The following is a 21,173-nucleotide window of genomic DNA, read 5'->3' as shown; positions in this document are numbered from 1 at the left end:
AAACAAGGAAAGGAACGGGGCGGCCATGGCGGCGGGGCTGCGGCGAGCCTGCCGGGCGGTGCTGCTGGAGCCCAGCTACACCCCGCTGGTGGCCGCTTGCCTCTGCCTGGCCGAGGGCGGTGTCAACTTCTGGGTCATCCGAAGGGTTCCCTGTGAGTGTCGGGGCACGGTCAGGCCTTACTCGGGGTGATGCTGGCCCACGCAGGGGCCGGGGGCAGCCATAGGCCAGCATCCCCCCGGGTCAGGGTCGTGGTGGGGGGACCCCTCCCCACAAGGGCCGACTCCTGACCGCCCCATCCATCCCTGCAGACACGGAGATCGACTGGAAGGCCTACATGCAGGAGGTGGAGGGCTTCGCCAACGGGACCCTGGACTACACACAGCTGAAGGGGGACACCGGGCCACTGGTGTGAGTGACAATGGGGACACGGATGACAACGCCCCACCCCAACTCTTACAGGGGTCAGGATGCAGCTCCTCACTCCCGTCTCTCCACAGCTACCCCGCTGGTTTTGTCTACATCTTTTTGGGGCTGTACTATGTCACGGGCCACGGGGCTGATGTCCGCCTGGCACAGTACCTCTTCGCTGGTCTCTACCTCCTCAACCTTCTCCTCGTGTTCCGCATCTACTGCCGGACCAACGAGGTAGTCTGGAGTCAGGGAGCATGGTCAGCCCTCTCCTCCTCTGCTGGGTCCTCACCTGGGCAAAACAGGCTGGGAGTCTGAGGTTTGGAGGCATGCTGACTGCCCTCCTGTCTCTCTGTCCCCTGCAAGGTCCCCCCGTATGTTTTCTTCTTCATGTGCTGCGCCTCGTACCGCATCCACTCCATCTTTGTCCTGCGGCTCTTTAATGACCCCGTGGCCATGGCCATCCTTTTCCTCGCCATTAACCTCTTCCTGGAGGAGCACTGGTCCTGGGGCTGCTTCTTCTTCAGGTGAGGGTCTGGGAGCAGGGCAGAGACTGCTCTCCATGGCACACTGCCTGCATGAGTGATCTCTGCCCTGGGGCTGCCCGGGCACCTGTGTGGCAAGTCCCATCAGTAACACAGCTTCCCACTCAGCCTGGCTGTGTCTGTGAAGATGAACATCCTGCTTTTTGCTCCTGGACTTCTCTTCCTCCTCCTCCAACGGTTCGGTCTCCTGGGATGCATTCCCAAGCTCTGCATCTGTGCCCTGCTCCAGGTGAGTTCCTGCTCTCACTGGTCATACAGACAGGCTGGAAGCCCCATCAGCACAGGGGCTGCATCATGGCATCCTGCCTGGTTGTCCAGGGAGCTGGAGACCTCTGGGTGACACCAGCATCTGAGTCTCCGTGCAGCGAGCTGGAGATTGATAAATATTCTAATTCATGGGGCTGCCATCTTTGGCTGACTGTGCCTGTCACCCCATGCAGTGCTGGGGTTCTCAGGAGGTGGAAGGGGTAACGGAGACCTGGCTTATGGCCACTGTGAGGGTGCTGGTGTGTCTTTGCCAGGTGGTTCTGGGGCTGCCCTTCCTGCTGGTGAACCCCATGGGGTACCTGACTCGTTCCTTTGACCTGGGTCGCCAGTTCCAGTTCAAATGGACAGTGAACTGGCGCTTCCTCCCAGAAGAGGTTTTCCAGAATCGGGCTTTCCATGTCACACTGCTCCTGGCTCACATGGCTGGCCTGGGGCTCTTTGCACTACACCGGTGGCACAGGTGAGACCTGGGGTTCCCTGTAGCTTCTGGTCCCCATTACCCCCCATTGTGCAGGGTATGGGTCTGCAACTCCCTGCCCCACAGTCCTGCGTTTCTGGGGGTGGGAGTTGGGGAGACTTACTATTCTGTTTGGGGGAGTAGACTGCCCAGGCATTGCATCTCACCGGGGAAGGCCAAGGTGGGAAAAATGTTCAGCAGCCGAGATCAGTGTTTGTGCTTCTCCCTCAGTTCCAAAGAGAGCATCCTGGTTCTGCTGAAGGATCCAGCTGAAAGGAAACACACATCCCCTCCCTTGACAGTCAACAATATCCTTTGGCAGGGTGGGCAGCAAGGAGGAGGGAGAAGGCAGGGCAGGGCAGGGCAGACCTTGGTCACAGCCTTCACAGGCTCCTGGTCCTGCCACACTGCCAGGCCCAGCCTGTCCTGACAGAGATGTTTGCTGGGGGGCAAAGATATTTGCTGTGTCTGTCCCCTTAACACCAGTGCACAGATCATCTTCGTCCTCTTCTCCTCCAACTTCCTGGGTGTCTGCTGCAGTCGCTCCCTCCACTATCAGTTCTATGTCTGGTACTTCCACACACTGCCCTACCTGCTCTGGTGCACCCCTACCTCTAAGATCACCCACATGCCCAAGTATGTGCTGCCAGGGAGGGGAACCCCCCCATCTGCAGAGGGCTCGGGGAGCAAGGGAGGCTTGGTATGTGTCCCCCACCCCATGCTGACCCTCAGCTTTACCCCCTGCAGGGTGCTGCTGCTGGGTGTGATCGAGCTCTGCTGGAACACCTACCCCTCCACTGTCTGCAGCTCCCTCTCCCTCCATATCTGCCATGGACTGATCCTGCTCCAGCTCTGGTACGGCACGGCCCCCTCATTGGCACCACACACCCCCCAACCAAGCGGGAGGCCCACAGCCATCTCCAAGAAGGCCCACTGAGAGTGTGGCCTGCTGAATGATGGGAATTGGCCTCTGGGACTGCCCCTTCTCTTCTGCCTGCTCTTTCCCCACCTGGCTCCCAGGCTGCTCCAGCCATCCCAGGAGGGCAGCGAGCCCTGGAACTCTGCAAAGGGGGCAGTGTGGGGACCCCCAGCGGGCAGGACTTCCCTAATAAAGGGGGCTTTGTGTGCCCTTCCCTGACCTCAGCATCCTCATGCCATGATTGTGTCTGGACAGCTGTGCCTCTTGCCTGCCTCACCTTTGGGAGGCTGAGCAGCTGCTGGGACTGTGAAACCTCCTGTCCCAGCCCAGGATGTGGGAAACCACTTGACCTCCAGTTTTGAATCTCCTTGATGCAGCCCAGGGATCCCTCCAGCACAGCTTTTCCTAGTCCCCACTGCTCCCTCACACAGGACGTGGCTGGGAAGGGGTTCTGGGGTCCCAAGGTTCTGATGAGACCCCCCTTGCCATGACTCCCTGCCCATAACAGACACTTGTTGCATAGGCAGCATGGAGCCAGGTGTGTTTATTGGCCCTCCGGCGTCTGTCAGACGTTGTTGGGGTTGTAGCACAGCATGTTCAGCTTGATGTTCTCATCCCAGTGGCGCAGCAGCAGGAACAAGTGCCTGGCTGCCCCTTTGAGGCAGCCCACGTCCATCCCCTCGGGCAGCTGCTGTGCCTGCAGCCACGCGTCCGCCTTGGCTGCCACCAGCTCCCACTCCTCAAAGAAGCCGGCACAGCGGTGTTCCAGCCACGCCAGGGCCACTGCCGTGGCCCAGCTGGCACTCTCCAGGTCCTCTGGCCCTGGTTCCTGCCAGCTCACACCAGCCTCGGATGGGGCAGATGAGTGGGGGCCAGTGTCAGACTCAGAGCCATGCCCGCTGTCTGCCTGCGCCCACACCCCTGTACTGGGCACCTCAGAGCAAGTGCTCCGGGATGGGGGAGAGCTGGGCTGGGGGTCCGCAACTGGCTCCTCACCCTCCTCACCCCCTGGCCCTGCCTCAGGGCTGCTCCTGGCTCCTGGGGATGTGGGGCTGAGGCTGGCACGGTGGGAGGCATAGGGGGATGCCCGGCGCAGGCGGTCCAGGGTGATCTGCACCACTTCAGAGAAGCTCTCAGTGAGCTGGAATGGTCCCCGGGCTTGCTGCAGCTGCACCTGCAATGGAGGGAGGGGTCAGATGACAGGGCAGGGGGCAGGCAGGGGCACAGAACCTCAATGGCTCTCAGCACTCAGTGGTGAGGGCTGCAGGAGTGTCCCTGGGGCGCAGGAACTGGCCAATGCCCACTCCCACCCACCAAAAGCCAACAGAGCTCCCCACCCCCTGGCCACTTAAGGACAGAGTGGAGCTGAGCAGGCCCACACCAGGTTTGCATCTGCTGCCAGGTGTTGTCTGTGCAGCTTGGCTGCAGCCCAGCAGGGAGAGGGCCTTCTTAGCCCCCCCAGGTGATTTGGGGGCAAGGACAGTGTCCTTACCAGTGGGAGGTAGTCGTGGCTTGCATGGTCACTGGAGCATTCACTCCCGGGGCTGAGGCACTGCGGGCGCAGGGCCAGGCCGGGACCCCTGCGCCTGCTCAGGCTGAACCTGTGGGGCAAAGGGGAATTTAAGATGGGGTAAAAATCCCAAAGGGCAGCTGGACCCCAGTCTGCTGCAAAAAAGGGGCTGGAGCAACAAAACTTCCCTTTAGCTGCAGAAGCTGGCATGGGACATAGAACCTGCACCAAGAAGTGGCACTGTCCCCCTCTGCAACCCCCCATGGCATTTTTTGCTCCCCCACCCTCCCTGCATCCTCACCTGGAGCCAGTGAGGCTCTCTGTGGATTTCTGGGAGCCCATAGAGGTGGTGGAGGGGCTGGTTGGAGGCCCTGCGAGGGGGGAGAGCAGAGCATGAGGGGTCAGTGATGCACCCAGAGGTGTGTCCCACTCCCAGCACCCAGTGGTTCAGCCCATGTACCGGGGGCATAGCATGGGCTCCAGCTCCTACCCACCAGCATCCCCCACCATCCACCCCTTTCCCCAGGACCCACCGTTGATGCAGTTCTGCTTTTCCCAGCTGTAGGTAGGGGAGGAGGCACTGGCTGGAGACCCAGGGGTCCCATCTCGCACTGCCAAAGAACAAAGGCCTGATGGCTCCTGGACTTCTCACACCCCAGATCTGCTGCCTCCCATGCTCCCCCCAGGGTAAAGCAGAGGCCAGTGCTTCTTCCCAGGCCTCCACAGTGCTCCACCTAGGACCAGCACCACCCAGCTTTAAACTGAGGGTCCCCAGGGAGCATGACCTCCATGTAAGGGGCTCAGTTGGTACCTGCAGCAACGACGGCCTCATCCTGCTCCTCTGCATCTCGTTGCTGGCCCAGACCTGTGGAGGTGCTCCTGTGGTGCCAGCTCCCTGCCATGACAGCTCGTGTCCGGCTGGCCGAGCCTGCTGCAAGGGACAATGCCACCTCAGCCCTCCATCCCCTCACTGCCCCATTCCCAAGTGTGCCAGGCCCCCCAGCTGTACCTGTGCCCCACACCTCAGGTGCTGTGGGCAGAGCTGCCTGTGTGGCACCATCCACAGGCACCAGGCGGGTGTAGAGGGAAGGCACGTTGCAGGCTTTGCTGGTTTGCATGGCTTTCAGCCGAAACCTGCGGGCAAACCCTGCCCAGAACAAGGTGGTTAGAGATGAGGGATGCTGGGGACATAGTGAAGTTTGGGGGACACGTACCAGCACCCACCCTGCTCCAGCTCGGCTTCACGCTGTGCCGCATTCTCATTGTCCCGGATGATGGAACGTGCTGCCAGGCGGTGCAGTGGCTTATCCCAGGCCTTGGCCACCCGCCGTGGAGGGTCTTCCCTGCCCAGCCCCTCCAGTGGCTGCAGCAGTGGCTCCAGTGAGGCTGTTACTTCCCAGGACACTGGCTTGCCAGCTTGCAGTGCATGGATCACCACCTGGCAGCGCAGGGGCAGGCTGGCATTGCCTGGGCTGGGCTCCTTTGGCTCGGGTGCTGGAGAGGCACTGAAGAGGTAGGAAGGCTCCACCAGCATGTCCCAGTCCAGGTGGGTGGGCGAGAGGAGGTTATCTGGGCAATGGCAAGATGTGGGCTCAGTGTGATAGGGTCACCCAGCTCCATCCCTGCCACCCTCGCATCCCCAGAGCCAGCACGCACTTGATTCCACAGTGCTGAGCTGCAGCTGCTGTGCCTGGGGTCCCAGCTTGTCCAGCTGCCCCTCCAGGGACTGGTTCCTCTTCTGTGACACCTTCTCCAGGGCCCGGCAGAGCCGGTGGGCATCCAGCTCCCCATGTGGGGAGGAAAAGCTGCGGCCAGCTAGGGCGGTGCGTGCCAGCGCCTTCTTCATCCGTGCCAGCTCATCTGTGCTCAGGGACACTGTCACCTGTGGCGGGGGGAGGCTGACTGCCAGCCCGGCAAAGGCACTGGCACAGAGCCCAGGACGTGCCAAGCCATGATGGGGCATCTGCATCCCTGCCTGGCTCTTGGCTGGTGCTGCTGGCTGTCGCCCAGCCCTGCTGCTCTGCAGACTGGCACCCAGCAGGCTCCTGGGGTGCCAGGAGATGCTCACCCAGCTCCTTGTACACATAGGGAGGGCTGACAGCACCAAGAGAGGAGTTTGCAAACATCCCCGGGGGCTGACTCAGGAGATGCTGGCGGGGATTTTTGTGCATGTGGCAGGGCCTTAGCTCATTTGCTCAGGCTGGATGATGCTGCAGTGGGATGCAGTCCCCAGCACAGGGTGATGTCCCCACACTGGGGTGCATCAGCTAAAAAGCTACAGCAGGGCAACGGCACCCATGCCACCTCTCGCCCCAGCAGCAGGGAGCTGTGGGAGGATCATTTACACTGCTGAGAAATCACTTACGCTTGACATTTCGGCAGCAAAGGGCACCAGCTGTGCTGTTTCAAGGCAGGAGCAGGTTACCTAACCCGTGCCACCAGGAGCACACATGTCCTAGAGCAGGGTGACAGCTGGCCTCACCCAGCCTCAGGGACACTATTATGTTGGGGGGAGTTGCTCTCTATCCCAGAGACCTGGCTGGGTTTAAAACTCGGGTATGAAGCAGCAGGCACATGGTCTGTTGCTAATGAAGCATTGGGCAGCACCGGTCAAAAGCTGAAGGAGCCAGACAGGAGCTTAGCCAGCCCACCCCCTCCTCTACAGCTTGCTGGGTTTGTTACCTGATGCCAGCCCAGCTATTCTCCCTTGACTTCTGCAGCATCAACAAGGATCTGAGCTGTCTGGGGGGGTTGTTAGCCACACAGCTGACTACTGGTCTGGAGAACTGGGGGACCAGCTCCATGGTCCCCTGCTGAACCGTTTCAATAGGGTAAAACTACCCAAGGAGCTTCTTCACAACATCCATGGCTGATCCTTAAAATCCAGGCTACAGTGCTCCAGCTTCTGGCCTGGTGGCTGCTTGTCCAGGCACAATGGGGCAGCATGACCCCAGGTAGGCTGGGAGCAACCCCCCACAATGCATGAGCCCTTGCACCCCAGCGGCATCCTTACCTTGGGGCCAGCCTGGGCAGAAGGCAGTGGGGCAGATTTGGTAGAGGACTCGCAGAGGGACAGGCTCTTCTGACCCTGCTGGGAAGTGGCATCGGCACTGGGGGCCAAGGAGCTGCCCTTGGGGGCCATGTCACGGGAGCCAGTGGACTCGCTGCTGGTGGAGCTGTGGGAGAGCAGCCCACGGCTGTGGTCAGTGCTGACAGAGCAGTGGGTCAGGACATACTGCTCCTGGATGTAGGAAGGATGGTAAATCCGCTTCCAGATGTCTCCTCCTGAAACAGGATCCGTACCTGCCCAGCAAATGCACACCCCATCAGCACACAGCTCCCACGCCTGCGCCCCTCCCTGCCCCCAGCCCCACTCACTGCGCTCTGACACCTCTGTGCCCCCCGCTGAGAGCTCCAGGGAGACATCCCCCGATTCCAGGGTGCTCCGGGGTGGCCGGTGGCTCTCTCTGGCACTGGGCACCTCCTCATGGAAGGCTGAGCCCCGGTGGACCCCATCCCGGCCCTGGCAGAGAGAGGGCACTGCCATCAGCCCGCCAGCACCAGGAGAAGCCAGTGGGACCAGGGCGGTGCCGTCATCCCCATGCTGGGGTGATGCCGGTTGTACCGGTGGGCGCCTGTCACGGAAGTGGGCGATGCTGTAGAGGACGCAGTAGCTGACAAGGCGGTCGCCAGGGTAGAGGGCCGGGAGCTCGGTGGGTGAGAGCAGAGCCTCCATGCTGTCAGGGACATACCAGTCGATGGTGATGTCGCTGATGGCAGGCTCCATTGCCTTCTTCAGGGACTTGATCAGCTGAGGCGGGCAGAGGAGCCAGTGTCAGACATTGTGGTGGCCCCTATGTCCCCCCCCCAGCCCCTGCCCTGGAATTACCTTGGGCTGCAGCCTCTCAGCTGGGCTCAGGAACTCAGCATGGCCCCGGCTCACCTTGGCCATACCCTTCAGCAGCCTCCGGCATGCTTGCGGGCCCATGCCAAAGCTGAAGCACCTGCAGGAGAGAGCCAGGTGAGGAAAAGCCACGGCCAGGCTGGTGCTGTGGGCAGGGGTGTTTGACAGTCAGGGATGCTGCTTTGACTGCGCGCTGCATTGGGGCACCCTAGGGGGAAGCTGAGACAAGGCGATTGGGGGTGTGATGATGAAGGACACCCTCAGGGATGGCAGAAGTGAGATTTGGAGCTGCAAAAGGAGAAATGGGTGGGGACAGCCCAGGGGACATGGAGAGCATCCTGATCCCACCGTGGTGCCAATGCCATACCTGACAGTGCTGGCCTGCCTGCGCAGCAGCCGGAGGATCCTGCCTGTGTTGCCCACTGCCACACCGGTGAAGAGGAAGAGCTGGCGGGGGTAGCCATGGTGGAGGGGCTGTGCCAGCGCCCATCCCAGGGCTGCCAGTAGGTTGGTACCACCCAGGTCTGCCCGCAGACCGCCAAGGTACTCGCAGGCACGCCGCAGTGTCTCCTGCCCACGCAGAGAGCCATCCTCACATCCCCCAGATCCCCAGTCCAGGCCCCACACCAGAAGGGGGACAGAGAGGGGCTGGTGGGGAGCTTTCCCTGGCACTACTCACATTGCTGCAGAGGCGGCTGGATTGGAAGAGTGGCTTGACCTCAGCTCCAAAGCCAGCAACGTTGAGCAGTGTCCCCGATGGCAGGCTCTTCGTGGCCACCAGCAAAGCCTCCTGGGGTGACAGCAGGGACCAGAGGTGGGCTGCCACCCAGGATCAGCCACCCACAGAGAGCATCCCTGGCCCCACAGCCATGCCTCACCTTGACCTTGTCAAGGTCAGGGCCATTCATGATGCTACTGCAGTCTACAAGGAAGATGACCTCACGGGTGATGCTCTGCAGGTCCCCAGGGACACCCTCCACCACCGGGCAGAAGTTCAGCATCAGCACAGGGTTGGGGAAGATGTCTTTGTGGAAACGCTTCTGCACAAAAGCCACCTGCGAGCCAGGAAGGCCAGGGGCTTTCTCACACATCCCTGGCCCACACTGAAGTCTTCCTCACCCCCATCCCACTGCCTCCTTCCTTCTTCCTCCTCTCCATGAGGCCAGTGGTGGCCATGCCCTGTCACCTGTCTCTCGCCACTGCCATCCTTCCTGGCAATCCGTATGTAATCCCGGCGGCTCCGGATGTGGGCCTCATACTCAGGGTACGTCATGGTGCCATCCTCCATCACCAGGTGGGGGTGGTGGGGCTCTGGGGGGTACAGGAGGTTTCAGAGCTCCCCTGTGCTGCAGGGGGCTGGTGGGTGCTCCAGATGCTTTTGGGGCAATGCCCCATCTCCCCCAGGCCCACCAAGGGCACTGCTCCCCCTCACCACAGGGGTAGAGGATGATCTCCAGATCCCTGTCGTAGCGGTGGGGCTCGGCCAGGGTGACACAGGTGGTGGTGGCAGAGCTGGCCCAGGGGTCGGCGTCGGCCCGTAGGGCATGGGATGGGCTCTCCAGCCCTGTGGGGAGGAGGCAGTGGCAGGAGAGCCCCTTGCACCCCCTACCTCAGCCCCCCCCCAGCTCCTGGGCTCTGTGCCCGTGCTGGACCCAGCACCGCGGTGGTGGCTGCTCCCTGCCAGCTCTAATGGCATTAACTGGGATGGTGGCCAGGAGTGTGTCCCCACCAAACCTCATTCCCTCCTCACCCATCCTCTCCCCCATCCATCCCATTCCCATGGGGAAGGAAGCTGCAGACCCAGAGCTGACCAGAGCCATGTGTAGGGGGGTCCCAGCCAGGGGTGGGATGGGGAAAGGGCTTCTTGTGTAAGGAGTGCAAGAGAATGGCCAGGCTCACATCCTCCTAGGAGCATGGAGGGACTGGGGGGACACAATCCTTGGAGCACATTGCCCACATTTTGAGGAGTTTTTGCCCAACCAACTGACACTGCCCAAGCCACCCCCTACCTGCAAGCAAGCAGGGGCCCTTCACCAGCAACTCAAAGGCAAACTCATAAGGAAAAGGGTTGCAGGGCCGTCCCTTAAAGATGTCCATGCTCTCCACAGGTGCTACAGGGGATGGCTGGCTTCGGGCTGGTCCACCGAAACAGCTGGTGGGGCTGCAAGGGGGAGAGGTGGTGATGGCTCCCATTCCCCTCCCCTCTGGCCCAGCATCAGCATCCCCCCTTCCCCGGGATGGCAGAGACTGAGGAAGCCATGAAAATCACCATAGGGCCAACCTGTCGTCACACAAGCTTGCCGGCTCGCTCTCGGGGACGGCGGGGACGCGGGGCATGAGGACGGGGGGTAGGAGGAGGTGTAGGGCTCCGTCAGGCAGCGTGGCCACCTCCTGCACTGTGCTGAGGGTGGCAGCCAGGCTCTCTGCTGGGCACAGCATGCCTGTGGCCATGATGAAAGTGGAACGTTCTGTGTCTTCATCCAGAACAAGGTGGCCTGGGAAGGGGGAGGGATGGCAGAGAGTCAGCAGGGTCTGAGAGGTTGGGGAGGGAGGGTGTTAGTTGCACTAATTACTCTCAAAAGAGGACAACAGAGCACAGGTGTAACGAGGGCCATGCAAAGGGATGGGAAAAGCACTTGGAGAGGTGGAAGGAGGAGGCTGAAATCCCCAGCCCCAGAGACCACCCCCCAAGGCATCAGGGTGGCTGGGCAGGGGCTCTCAGGCCCTCACATCTCCCACTCCCCCATGCTTGGTCCCTGCTCCTTCTGAGCATCCCAGCCAGGAAGACCCAAGAGTCCAACCTGCCCCACCACACTTACCGCTGGCACAGCGATGTGGTCGGCCAGGGCTGTGGCTGCACTGGAGGCAGCAGTCCTGCACCCTGTGGCGGTTCTGGACCTGGAATGTCACCCGTCGGCTGCCCACCACTGCCTCAAAGCCAGACACCACCTCCGACTCCTCCAGAGGATAGATGAAGATGCCTGCAGGTGGAAGAGATTCCCAAGGCAGATCCTTGCACAGACACAGCCATGGTATAGCCCATGGCATCCCTAAGAGCCTCTCCTACCCACAGTAGATACACGGGAGTGGGGTGACACACAGGAAGGACCCAGAGCCTCACCCACCTAGAGGAGGGTAGGGAGGATGAAATCCCCCTCTCCTCAGCTATGTTTTTGGTCAGCCTCATTCTTCTGCCCGTAAGGCAATGCCATGTGTCAGCAGTGCCCCTGTTGCTGGCCTCTGCCTTTGCTCCCCAAATAGAGCAAGGTTGGGAGGCCAGGACACAGATGAGCTGGAAGCAGGATGCTCTCCAGCACAGGAGCTTTTCAGGGTCTCTGCCATCTTAACAGCTCCCCCTTACCTTCCACAGGCTTCTCGTGGATGTTGGTGTACACGAGGTGAGCGGTGATGCTCAGGGAGTAGCCGCTGGCACAAGCCTTCACCCTGGAGCTCTTCAGGGGCAGAGCCTCCCAGGAGGAGAGGGCATACAGGCCTGGCATGGTCCCTCAGTGGGCAGCTGCATACAGAGGGAAGGCAGGCAGTGGGTGCTCAGGGATGGGCTCTGACGGGAAGGGGGCTGTGCATGCAAGCCACATCCATTTGCCCAGCCTGTAAGGGAGGAGCAGGTCCCCAGCCACCCTGTCCCAAGGATGCTGCTTTGCAACATCCACAAAACACATGGACCTGGACCTAGGTCTCTGCTCAGATCCCACTGCACATGCAGACCAGGTCTGGAGTCACAGCAGCCTGCGGAGAGCTCTTCCACCCCACAGGTAAATAAACCTGGCTGATGGGAAGCAAAATAACTTCTCTCATGTGCAGCAGCAGTTACATCCAAGCCCTGACAGGGGCTTCTAGATGGGATAGATAACGGTCAGCCACCCACAACCCAGTCCTCAGCTACCCACAGCAGCTCAGTGGCTCCAGGGCCTCCCCAGACCATCTCCTACACTGTCTGGGAGAGGACCATCTGCTGCTCCCATCTCCATCCACTGTCAGAAGTTACCAGGGTAATTTGTTTAGAAAAAAAAAAAAAAAAAAAAAAAGTGAGAAGCCCACAGTGTAACCAGAACAAAACAGCAAACAGCAAGCAGTGTTTGCTGGGGGTTTAATAATTAACAATAAGGTCAGTGCTGAACTGAAGAGCCACACAGAGGGGAAGGCACTACAGGGGGAGCCCAGCCCAGGGGACAACACTCTCTGCCTCCAAGTGAGCAAGTGTCCAGAGATAGATGCACCCAGAAACCCACACTCCAGCAGTGGCTGTGGGAAGGGAGGTGGCTGGGGATGCCTTCCAGTCAGGGCACTGACCCACTCCGCACCTCTATTGCCCTTGGGAAAACCACTTGGGATGAGCATCCCAAATGATTACCTGGAACCAAGGCATCGCTCTAACATCACCCTACCCTGTGTCATCAAATGGTCATGTGAAATATTTGGGTCAGCCTTAGCCCATCCTCTCCATGGATAGTATGCGTGGGTCCTTCTCCAGGTATGGGTCAGCACCTCCACACCATATCCCTTGCCTGCCCCAAGCTCTTGTGACCCAACAGCAGTGATGTCCCTGTGTTAGTCCATGTGCCAGCACTCCAGGGTGTGATGTGCCCAGGGCCAGGACAAGGCCAGGTACAAGGGAACCAAGTGGTTCTCCACTCTGGTGGCCTTCATCGTAGGAATGGCTCATACAAGCACTGGTAACAGGAGGCTCAGGGTGCCCTCAGCAGACGGTCACAGGGTGTCTGTCTCAGAAAACCCTCAGAAACAGAGCCATAGGATCACTTTGGTTGGAAAAGACCTTTAAGATAATAAAATCCAACCATTAACCCAGCACTGCCAAGGCCATCACTAGACCATGTCTCTAAGTACCACATCTACATGGCTTTTAAATACCTCCAGCGATTTAAAATTTGTCCCAAACTACTTCCCTGGGCAGCCTGTTCCAGTGCCTGACAAGCCTTTTGGTGAAGAAATTTTTCTTAATATCCAATCTAAAATCTCCAATCTCAGCTCTCAGAGGCAGTGCCAGGACCGAGCCCATGGCTGGCAGGGAGCCCCCGAGAAGCTCAGAAGTACATTAGTAACATGGCTGCATCCCAGGAAAAATAAGTCCATTATACTGGATGGAAGCTGTTAACCTGCATAGCAGGGCTCTGCTGGCAGGTCTTGGCCAACCAAAGAGCCCCTGCCATCCACAGTGCTCCATCCTGTGTGCATGATGCTGCTGAGCCCCCCAGACTGCTCTCTCAGCACACAAGGCAGCACAGGGTCCCTGCACAGCCTGGTTTTCCTCCATACCAGCCATGTCACCGCTGGCAACACTATCACCTAAGTCCTGCCCTGACCACAGTGTCCAGCTGGATGCTCCAGGGACCAGAATTCCCCCAGCCCAGGCACATAGACACATTAAAGATGGATTTCACCCTGAAGCCCTTCCATCTGTCCCCAAGGCACCCAGTTTAATGCTCAGCAACATGCCTGTTATTTGCCACGCTGCCTGTTGGCCAGGACACTGTCTTGTTTACCAGGGACTTACTAGAAAAGCCATCCTGGCTGCTTTTTATCACTTCTCTTTACATTTACCCTTGCAGAGTAAACAGACCCCATCTGGCCCTGCCATGCTGGCTGTTCTAAGCCCTGTGGTAATGAATAAATTCAGATCCAATGGTCCTCAACCCAGCCTCTTTGTCCTCTTCCCCTGAGGCAGCAAATTGTCCCCAGTGCCAGTGAGGCATCACCAACAGGCCCCTGGCTCCCTCCCCCTCCCCAGCATGGTCATCAGTGCTTTCGCAGCCCCTTCCTCTTCCTCCCTTCCCACCTGCTGCCCACAGGATCTGGTTTAACCACCAGCATCCCCAGTATGGAGGGAGTCCCAGCAAGAGTGTGGCTGGGGGCAGCTGGCTTTGCCAGCAGCAAAAAGCCCTCAGTGAAGGCAAACAGGACTCTAACTCTTCTCTAGGTCTGGACAACTTAACATTTCCTCTCTCACCTGTGGGCAGATTGCTGCAGCAAACTGGGCACCTGAGCCTAGCAGAACTTCCTTGGATGCCAGCAAAGTTATCAAAGAGTTTCACCCTCTGCAGCAATAGCTATCCCACTGGGCTGCAGTGTGGTTCCAGGGAAGGAGGAGGCCAGCTCCATCACTGGCAAACCCTGAAGAAATTTTTAGTGGTGACAGATACACAGGCCAGTACAAAAGAAGGATGGAAGGAGAGCAGCCTCTGAGGAACAAGGAGGCATCACTGCTCCTCCTGCTTGCCCATACTATCCCCTGCTTCCCCACTCTGCAGGACATCTCCTCATTTCTCCACTGGGACAGGGGGGCACAAGGGCAGGAGAACACATCCCAACTCCTAGAGGAGGGAGGAGGCCACGGAGGCAGGAGGTGCTGGAGCTGCTGCCCACCGGGCACACTACTTTGCAGCGAGCCCAAAGAAAAGGAGCAGGGAAGAAAGGGATTTGCCCAGCAACTGCAGGCACAGGAGACAGGGGGTTTAGGGCTGTCCCCAGCCCGACTCTGCAGGCTGCGGTGCTGTCTCCTGACTGGCACTGCCAGGAAGTCAAAACAAGAGAGCTGCACGCACACACACACACGTGCACGCATGCACACACACCCCGGCACATCCACTGCATTCAGGACCACCACACCCAGGACCTTTGCTGCTGCTGGTCTCACTGCCTCAGAGCACTAAAACCCTTGGAAAAACTCAGCCCCATGCCAGGGAACAGGAGTTATTTGCCTTCAGTGTACCCTAACACAGGAATTCCATCCCTTCTCAAAAAAAAAAAAAAAAAAAAAAAAAAAAAAAAAAAAAGAAAGAAAAAAAGAAGTCCCAGCCCAAGGATTTCCCCCAGCACAGGCACATCCCCGCGGGGCAATCCTCCAGAAGGGTCCTGATGCCTCTCTGGCTACAGGACACTGGTGACATGGGCCAGAGACCGGCTGGTGATACCCTAGGTTCTGTTCCCAGCAGTTACCAGAGCCAGCACTCTCGGGTCTGTGCTGGTTGGCTATTTCAGCACTTTTGTGGCCCTGCTGCCTCATCTCTCACCTCCCACCCCTCCTGTGATCCCGGGTTGTCCCAACAGTGGCTGTGGGAGCCTGGGACACCTGGGAACTGCAGGGTACACCAGGGTCCCATGCCCACCCCCCCCCACCCCTCCGCCCTGGCCTTTACCTGGAGGAGGATGACACAGTGGCTGCAGGCTCGGCTCAGCACCGACTGGGTCCAGAGACTTCTCCCCTGGGTGTGGGTTTCCCTGTCCGTCTGGCTGGGGGGTTGCAATACTCAGGGAGGGGTGAGTGGTCCTTCCCCGCCTCTCCCTGCTGCAGGCTCCCTCTCTGGCACCGGCTCCTTCACCGCCCTCGCTCCATCCCTCTCTCCCTGTGCCAGCAGCAGAGCTGCTCCAAGCCCAGCCTCATTAAAGAGACACACTCCCCAGTACTGCTGCCCCAGGGAGGGCTGGGGGATGCTCTCCCGGGTGCTGCTGGTGGTCTCAGGGGATGGCCAACACCCCTAGAGGGTGACAGGCACTGGCAAAGAGCAGAGCCCACTGGGCAATGTCCAGATTTGGGTGCTAGTGAGACTCCAGGGTGATGCTGTAGCACCCACAGAGTTCGGCTGCCCAGGACATGTAGCTGCCCCCTACATCCTCCTCCAAACAAAGCACAGGACAAAACTCAAACACCTATCAGATGGCTGAACTCTCCAGTACGATTACCATGGGCCACAAATGTCACAACCAGCTTTGCTAGGAAAGGTCTCAGCTGCTCAGAGACCACCACAAGAGGATCTGGCACAGGAAGATGCTGACCATCCACCCCAAACTCAGATGCCTTGGGGTCGCACTGTGTCTATCCTCATCAGCCTCCACATGCTGCAGTAAAATCCCAGCCCCAGAGAGCAGAAAAAAGGGGGGATGTGGGAAGAGCCCAGCCTTTGGATGACAACTGTGACAACAAATCCCCCTGGGAAGGATGCAGACAGTCAGAAAATTCCCAGCAAAGCCTGGACATGTCTGCTGGCCCACAGATCTCACAGCCTGGAATGTGCTGGGAACCCCTCAGCCACCATTGCTGGCCTGGTCTTCTCAAGCAGAACTGGAGAAAAACATCAGATTTCGGCTAATCCCTGCCCTGCCTCTCTGTGCTATAGATAGAGCTGTGCTGCCAGAGCTCTTTTTATAGAGCACACAGAGGGGAACTCCCACTCCTCCATGTGCCACGAAACCCCCCACCACTGCCATGCTGAACCCAGAGCCAGCTCAGAGACACAAAGCAGGGCAAAAAGAGCAGGCAGCACCATGGGGGAGCAGGCCCTAGCCATCAGCAGGGGATCTTGGAGCACCACCAGAGATAAGGCTTGGCAGAGAAGCATCTCCCCAACTCAATCTCACCTCTAAGCTGATGCAGCTTCGGTTCCACAGCAGGGATTTCGCAGGTGATGGCAGGAGCAAAAGAGGAAAATCTCAGCGGAAGACGCCCTTCACCACATGTGGTGGCACAGGGCAAACTCCCTCCTCCCTGACCCCTTACCCTGTGCTTCACTCAACATAATTATCTGGCAGAGAGGCACTCTGTATGTCCCCGGGGTGCTTGCAAGAGCATGCTGAGCCATTCCCTCTCCCCTCACAAGATGCCCCACGGCACATAGCTTCCCTTGCTTGTGCTGCACAGGGAGAGAGGAAAGCTAAAGCAAGCAGCTGCTCTCCTTCCCTGTCATCTGTGACCGCAGGAGAAGGATGCTAGCCCATATATTACCCCCCCACACATGACCAAGGCCAGCTCTGCAAGCTGCTGGAGGAACAGTGCATGCTGCAGCACATCCACCCAGCCTGCGGTGTGCACAGGGCTCCTGCTCACATCGTCACGGCGAGCGCCACAGCCAGTCCAGACCCAGAAAAGAAAACCCACAAGCTTTGATTTTTCTCTGAGATGTTGTTTCTAGGCCAAGCTGAGGCAAAGAACAGCATCCAAATGTGAGCGCTGGGTCGGTGCCACCAGCCAGGGTTTGAACAGCCCACGGCATCAGACACCGTCTGCAGCCCCAGCATTATGGCAGGTGAATAACCACAGTGTATGCAGCACCAGGGATGCAGCCAAACCTCCTCCAACCTGCTGGTGGTCCACAGCAGCCCTGAGAGGCAAAGATATTTTCCATCCCATTCCACACACTGTCAGACACCAAACAAGCATATCCCCTCTCTGCACCTTCACAGCTTCCCCACAGCAGCTCATCACAGCCATGTGTTACACCCTGCAAACACAAGCCTGGCTCAACCAAACAGCTTCATACAGTACCCCGTGTCCCCCCACAACCCTCACCAGCTGTACTACCTGAGCAATCATCATAGTCTGGGTATTTACCCCCAGATCACCTGTCCCTTGTCCTGAGTTTATCGAAGTGAATTATCACCCAGAGATAGGACTGGCTGGGAGGAGCAGGTACCACAAAGCTCTTACAGATGGTCTCTGGTCCTGAGTCACTGATAAGCCCTGCAAATTTAGGAAACAAATTTAAGCCCAAGGACACACCTGGCAGTGCCAGACAGGGAGCAACAGCACCCAGTGCAGCTGCAGCCACTCAGACCCAGCTGAAGGCTTCACTGGCTCTGTGGGCAGGGTGAGGGGCAGGGGAGCCCTGTGCTCATTAATCAGCACTAATTAAATGAGATCGTGAAGATGGGTATCCATGGAGGAAGAGAGGAATGCTGATGCTTTTTCTGGTCAAAATCAGGTGCAGCTTGGTTTAACTTGTGCACTATTGCCCTGCCCAGCTGCAGAGGGTTACAGAGGGGCTGGAAGGAGAAGGCAGCAGGAAATTAAACATTAGCGGGGACTGAGGTGGCTCCTGGAGGTATCAGGGACCGCTGGGGAGAGGAGCTGGGAAAGCTGCCAGAGCTCCTCCTGCCCAGGCTGAACCGAAACCCTCCCAGGATGCTGTCACAGGCAGACAAGTCTGGGAAGTGTGGTTCTGACACAGAACCAAGGCACGTGCTGGTGGCGGCTGGGTTTCCTTTCTGCAACTGAATGTAGCGGGGGCTTGGAGGCCTGGGGTGAGCGGAGGGATCTGGCAGCAGCCACCCCAGGGGGCAGCTGGCTGTCCTTGGCATCTGGATCACGGCAGATCTTGCCTCGGTGCCAGGCTCGTTGCTGGAAACGGAACTCACTGGGTTTTGGGAAGCCGAAACTCTCTGTGCCGCTGACGCCCGCCTCCCCGCTTCCTGCGTGGCGGCCAAACCCTCTGCCAGGACTCCGAGGACCACGGGCAGTGGTGGGCCCCAGGGTGGGTATTACTGCTCCTTCACCTCGTCCTTCTCCCGAGGGTCTGCGCTGGGAGGCCACAGCGGCTCGGATCAGTTTAGGTCAGCAGCAATGGGGGCTGAACTGCGTGGTGGGGGGTCCGTCCTTCACCAAGGGGCAAAGCTGGGGTGCTGGGTACAGGCAGGGCCCTGCCAGGCAGGGACCCCTGCTCGCGGGCAGGGATGGAGGACGCGGGGCAGGGAAGTCAGGCTTGGAGAGATGGGGCTGGGAAAAAGGAACGAGAGAAGAGGACCTCGAAGGGAAAACAGTTCAAAAGGCCCGGAAGGAGCTGTAGGAGCTTGTCTCCAGCCCAGGGAAAAATGTTTGCCAGGTTGGGGCTGCCGGGAGTGGGGTGGGGGTGCAGCAGGGGTGATATGGGAAGGGGGAAAGGGAGAACGGCCAGGTCCGGACATGTCCCGCGGGCGGGGATGGCCGAGCAGCTGCTTCCCTCTAGCGGGGAGCGGTGGGGGGGCACGGGTCCGGGAAACTGCAGCTCCCCCCGCTCCAGGCCGCTCCCGCAGACACGTGGTGCGGGCGGGTCGCGCTTCCGGAGCGGCAGCGGAGTGGTGAGAGCGGGCAGGGGGGTGCGAGGGAGATGCGGGCTCTGAGACACCCCCTCCCCCAGAGCAGGCGGGGCGGGTTCCCCACCCCCAGGGACCGTCCAACCCCCACGCTGGCGGCCCCTGCCCCGGCACCCTCGGGGGTGCTGTTCCGTGTCCCGCCCCGTCCTCTGGGGATGGTTTGATGGCGGGGGTTGGGGGGCAGGTTGCACACCCCAGCACCGCTGAACCAGCCGGTGTGCCACCATCGTGTCACCCGAGACCGACACTGGAGGGGAGGGGCAAAGAAAGTGAAGGATGTGTTTCGGGAAAGCGCGTTAAATTTTATTCGATACCTGCAGCGTGGGACACTCCCTCTGACTTGAAGCCATGGGGAGACCCAGGAAGGAACCCACCAGCACATCGTCCCCTCGTCCGGCGACGGCTGCTTCTAAAACCATCCCCGCTGCTCCACCACCTTCTGCCTCGGCCACCCGGGCCAAGGCCACGGGCACAAGCAGCCGATCCAGGAGCACTCCAGCTGCTGGGGCTGCTGCCCCCGGCTATGGGCAGGGGGCAAAGCCAGACGCCCCTCAGCCAAGACCCTCAGCATCCCAGAGAGCCCCAGGAAATGCCAGGGACCAGCCCAAAGCATCCATTGGGAGTTACTCTGCAACCCAGAAGAAGTCACCTGCTGCCAAAGGAGCCACTGGTCCAGCCAAAGCTGCCCCACGACCACAGAAGCAGCAGCCTGGGGCTGACCCAAATGGGGCCTGGGACCGGTTCCTGCCTTCCCTAAAGAGCCAGGACATCCCATGGGTGGAGGAGGAGACCCGGGGCCAGCGAAGCAACCCCAAGTGGTACGAGTGGCGGGAGAACCGCATCACTGCCTCCATTGCTCCCAAGATTGCCAACAGCAGGTTTGCCAACGGCAAGACGGATGAGGTGCCCCAGTCCTACCTGAAAGCAGTAGTGAACTCCAGCCCCAAGGTGCAGACGCCTGCCATGTCCTGGGGCATCCGCAACGAGAAGGCAGCAGTGGAGGCCTATGAGGAGCTGAAGTCACAGGCAGAGGGCAAGCAGGTGCGGGTGGAGGACTGCGGCCTCTTCATTCACCGGGAGAAGAACTGGATTGCTGCCAGCCCAGATGGTGTCATCAAGGAGGCAGCCACTGGGAAGGCCCTGGGGCTGCTGGAAGTGAAGTGTCCCTACAAGCACAGGAACAGGACGGTTCGTGAGGCCTGCAAAGACAAGGATTTCTGCCTGGAGATGGATGGAGACTCCTATGCCCTGAAGAAGGATCATGCCTACTTCACCCAGGTCCAGTGTCAGCTGGCAGCTGCTGGCTTCCAGCGGGCTGACTTTGTGGTGCACACCACCAAGGAGACAGCCGTGGTCCCTGTGGAGTTTGATGCCAAGTTCTGGGGGCAGACGGAGCCTAAGCTAGAGAAGTTTTACATGGAGGCAGTGATTCCCCACCTGGAAGGGAAGGCAAGTGGCTCTGTCTGGGCCAAAGAGGAGTAGAACCCTTCCCAACACACACCTCGCTTGGCTGCACAAACCCAGCTTTTGCCCCTAGCTAAAAATTAGGCCAAATTTTGCTGCTGTTCTTGAACCATTGACTGCCTCTGCCCCAAGGCAACTGCCTCAAAACTGAAATGACACACCAGCAGGACTGTACTTTGGTATGGGTCCCCTCAGTGTATTCCTTCCCCAGCCAGACCAGCACTCTGCCTTTTTGTCCTGTCCCCCTCACTGCATCTCCCATTTGACCCAATGGCAGTGCCCAATAGAAGCTGAGACAACCCAGGTCTCCAGAAGAAGCTGGTAATGCCTCTGTACTGGAAAACATACGATTTTGTGGAGAAAACTGGACTTCTTGGCACTTTGACTGCTGTCAGGACTAAATTTTCTTTCCACCACTGGGTATGTGGTGCCCAAGAGCAAAATAGAACTAAATCACAGTGTGCCTTAAGAGTTGCAAGAGTGCATGGACACACTCCTCCAGCCACTGGACCTGATTGGAGCGACCTCATGATACTCACAAGAGTTGACTGCAGCCTTGGGAAGATGGCATTCAAAAAGGCTGAAGGTCCAGGTCCAGATGTTCCTGTGGAGCACCCCTATGTGCCACAGCAGGGCAGGGAGGTGGGCATCACTCTTTAAATAAATACAACATAAATACAACTTGTTCAGCTTGGTGTTTGCCTGGGGTGGAGCAGGGCACTGAGTCCCCTCCCAGCCACAGTAGAGGGTGAGCAGGGGCACACTCAGGTCCCAGAGGGAGATGAGGCTTAAGGGCCACCAAGCTATGCCAAAGCCA

General features: G+C 59.1%; 3 protein-coding genes across 4 annotated transcripts; 2 read left to right on the top strand and 1 right to left on the bottom strand.

The window, feature by feature from the left end:
* Positions 1-13: 13 nt before the first annotated feature.
* On the top strand, positions 14-2,816 carry ALG3 (ALG3 alpha-1,3- mannosyltransferase). Its single transcript, XM_071752512.1, has 9 exons — positions 14-152; positions 310-409; positions 499-646; positions 776-936; positions 1,063-1,183; positions 1,476-1,681; positions 1,910-1,986; positions 2,170-2,314; positions 2,426-2,816. Exons 1-9 carry the CDS (start codon positions 26-28, stop codon positions 2,613-2,615), a joined length of 1,275 nt encoding a protein of 424 aa, XP_071608613.1. The 5' UTR covers positions 14-25; the 3' UTR covers positions 2,616-2,816.
* Positions 2,817-3,126: 310 nt separating this feature from the next.
* Positions 3,127-15,462, bottom strand: VWA5B2 (von Willebrand factor A domain containing 5B2). Its single transcript, XM_071752503.1, has 22 exons — positions 15,187-15,462; positions 11,373-11,528; positions 10,831-10,992; positions 10,293-10,506; positions 10,021-10,172; positions 9,444-9,575; positions 9,198-9,322; positions 8,890-9,066; positions 8,691-8,801; positions 8,379-8,581; positions 7,997-8,111; positions 7,733-7,918; positions 7,486-7,630; positions 7,121-7,410; positions 5,764-5,989; positions 5,332-5,676; positions 5,117-5,254; positions 4,919-5,038; positions 4,641-4,718; positions 4,409-4,478; positions 4,090-4,198; positions 3,127-3,771 (listed from the first exon to the last, which is right to left on the bottom strand). Exons 2-22 carry the CDS (start codon positions 11,509-11,511, stop codon positions 3,163-3,165), a joined length of 3,846 nt encoding a protein of 1,281 aa, XP_071608604.1. The 5' UTR covers positions 11,512-11,528; positions 15,187-15,462; the 3' UTR covers positions 3,127-3,162.
* A 2,446-nt stretch (positions 15,463-17,908) lies between these two features.
* Positions 17,909-21,033, top strand: LOC139799935 (uncharacterized). 2 transcript variants are annotated; one of them, XM_071752500.1, is made up of 2 exons: positions 17,909-18,294; positions 19,213-21,033. In XM_071752500.1, exon 2 carries the CDS (start codon positions 19,241-19,243, stop codon positions 20,372-20,374), a length of 1,134 nt encoding a protein of 377 aa, XP_071608601.1. In that variant the 5' UTR covers positions 17,909-18,294; positions 19,213-19,240; the 3' UTR covers positions 20,375-21,033. The 2 variants fall into 2 exon arrangements, with proteins under 2 accessions (XP_071608601.1, XP_071608603.1); XM_071752502.1 differs by lacking the exon at positions 17,909-18,294 and adding an exon at positions 18,791-18,877.
* The last annotated feature ends 140 nt before the right edge of the window (positions 21,034-21,173 follow it).

This window comes from Heliangelus exortis, chromosome 9 (genome assembly GCF_036169615.1).
Source record: "Heliangelus exortis chromosome 9, bHelExo1.hap1, whole genome shotgun sequence".
Taxonomy (NCBI): domain Eukaryota; kingdom Metazoa; phylum Chordata; class Aves; order Apodiformes; family Trochilidae; genus Heliangelus; species Heliangelus exortis.
This window is presented reverse-complemented; position numbering and strand designations above follow the sequence as displayed.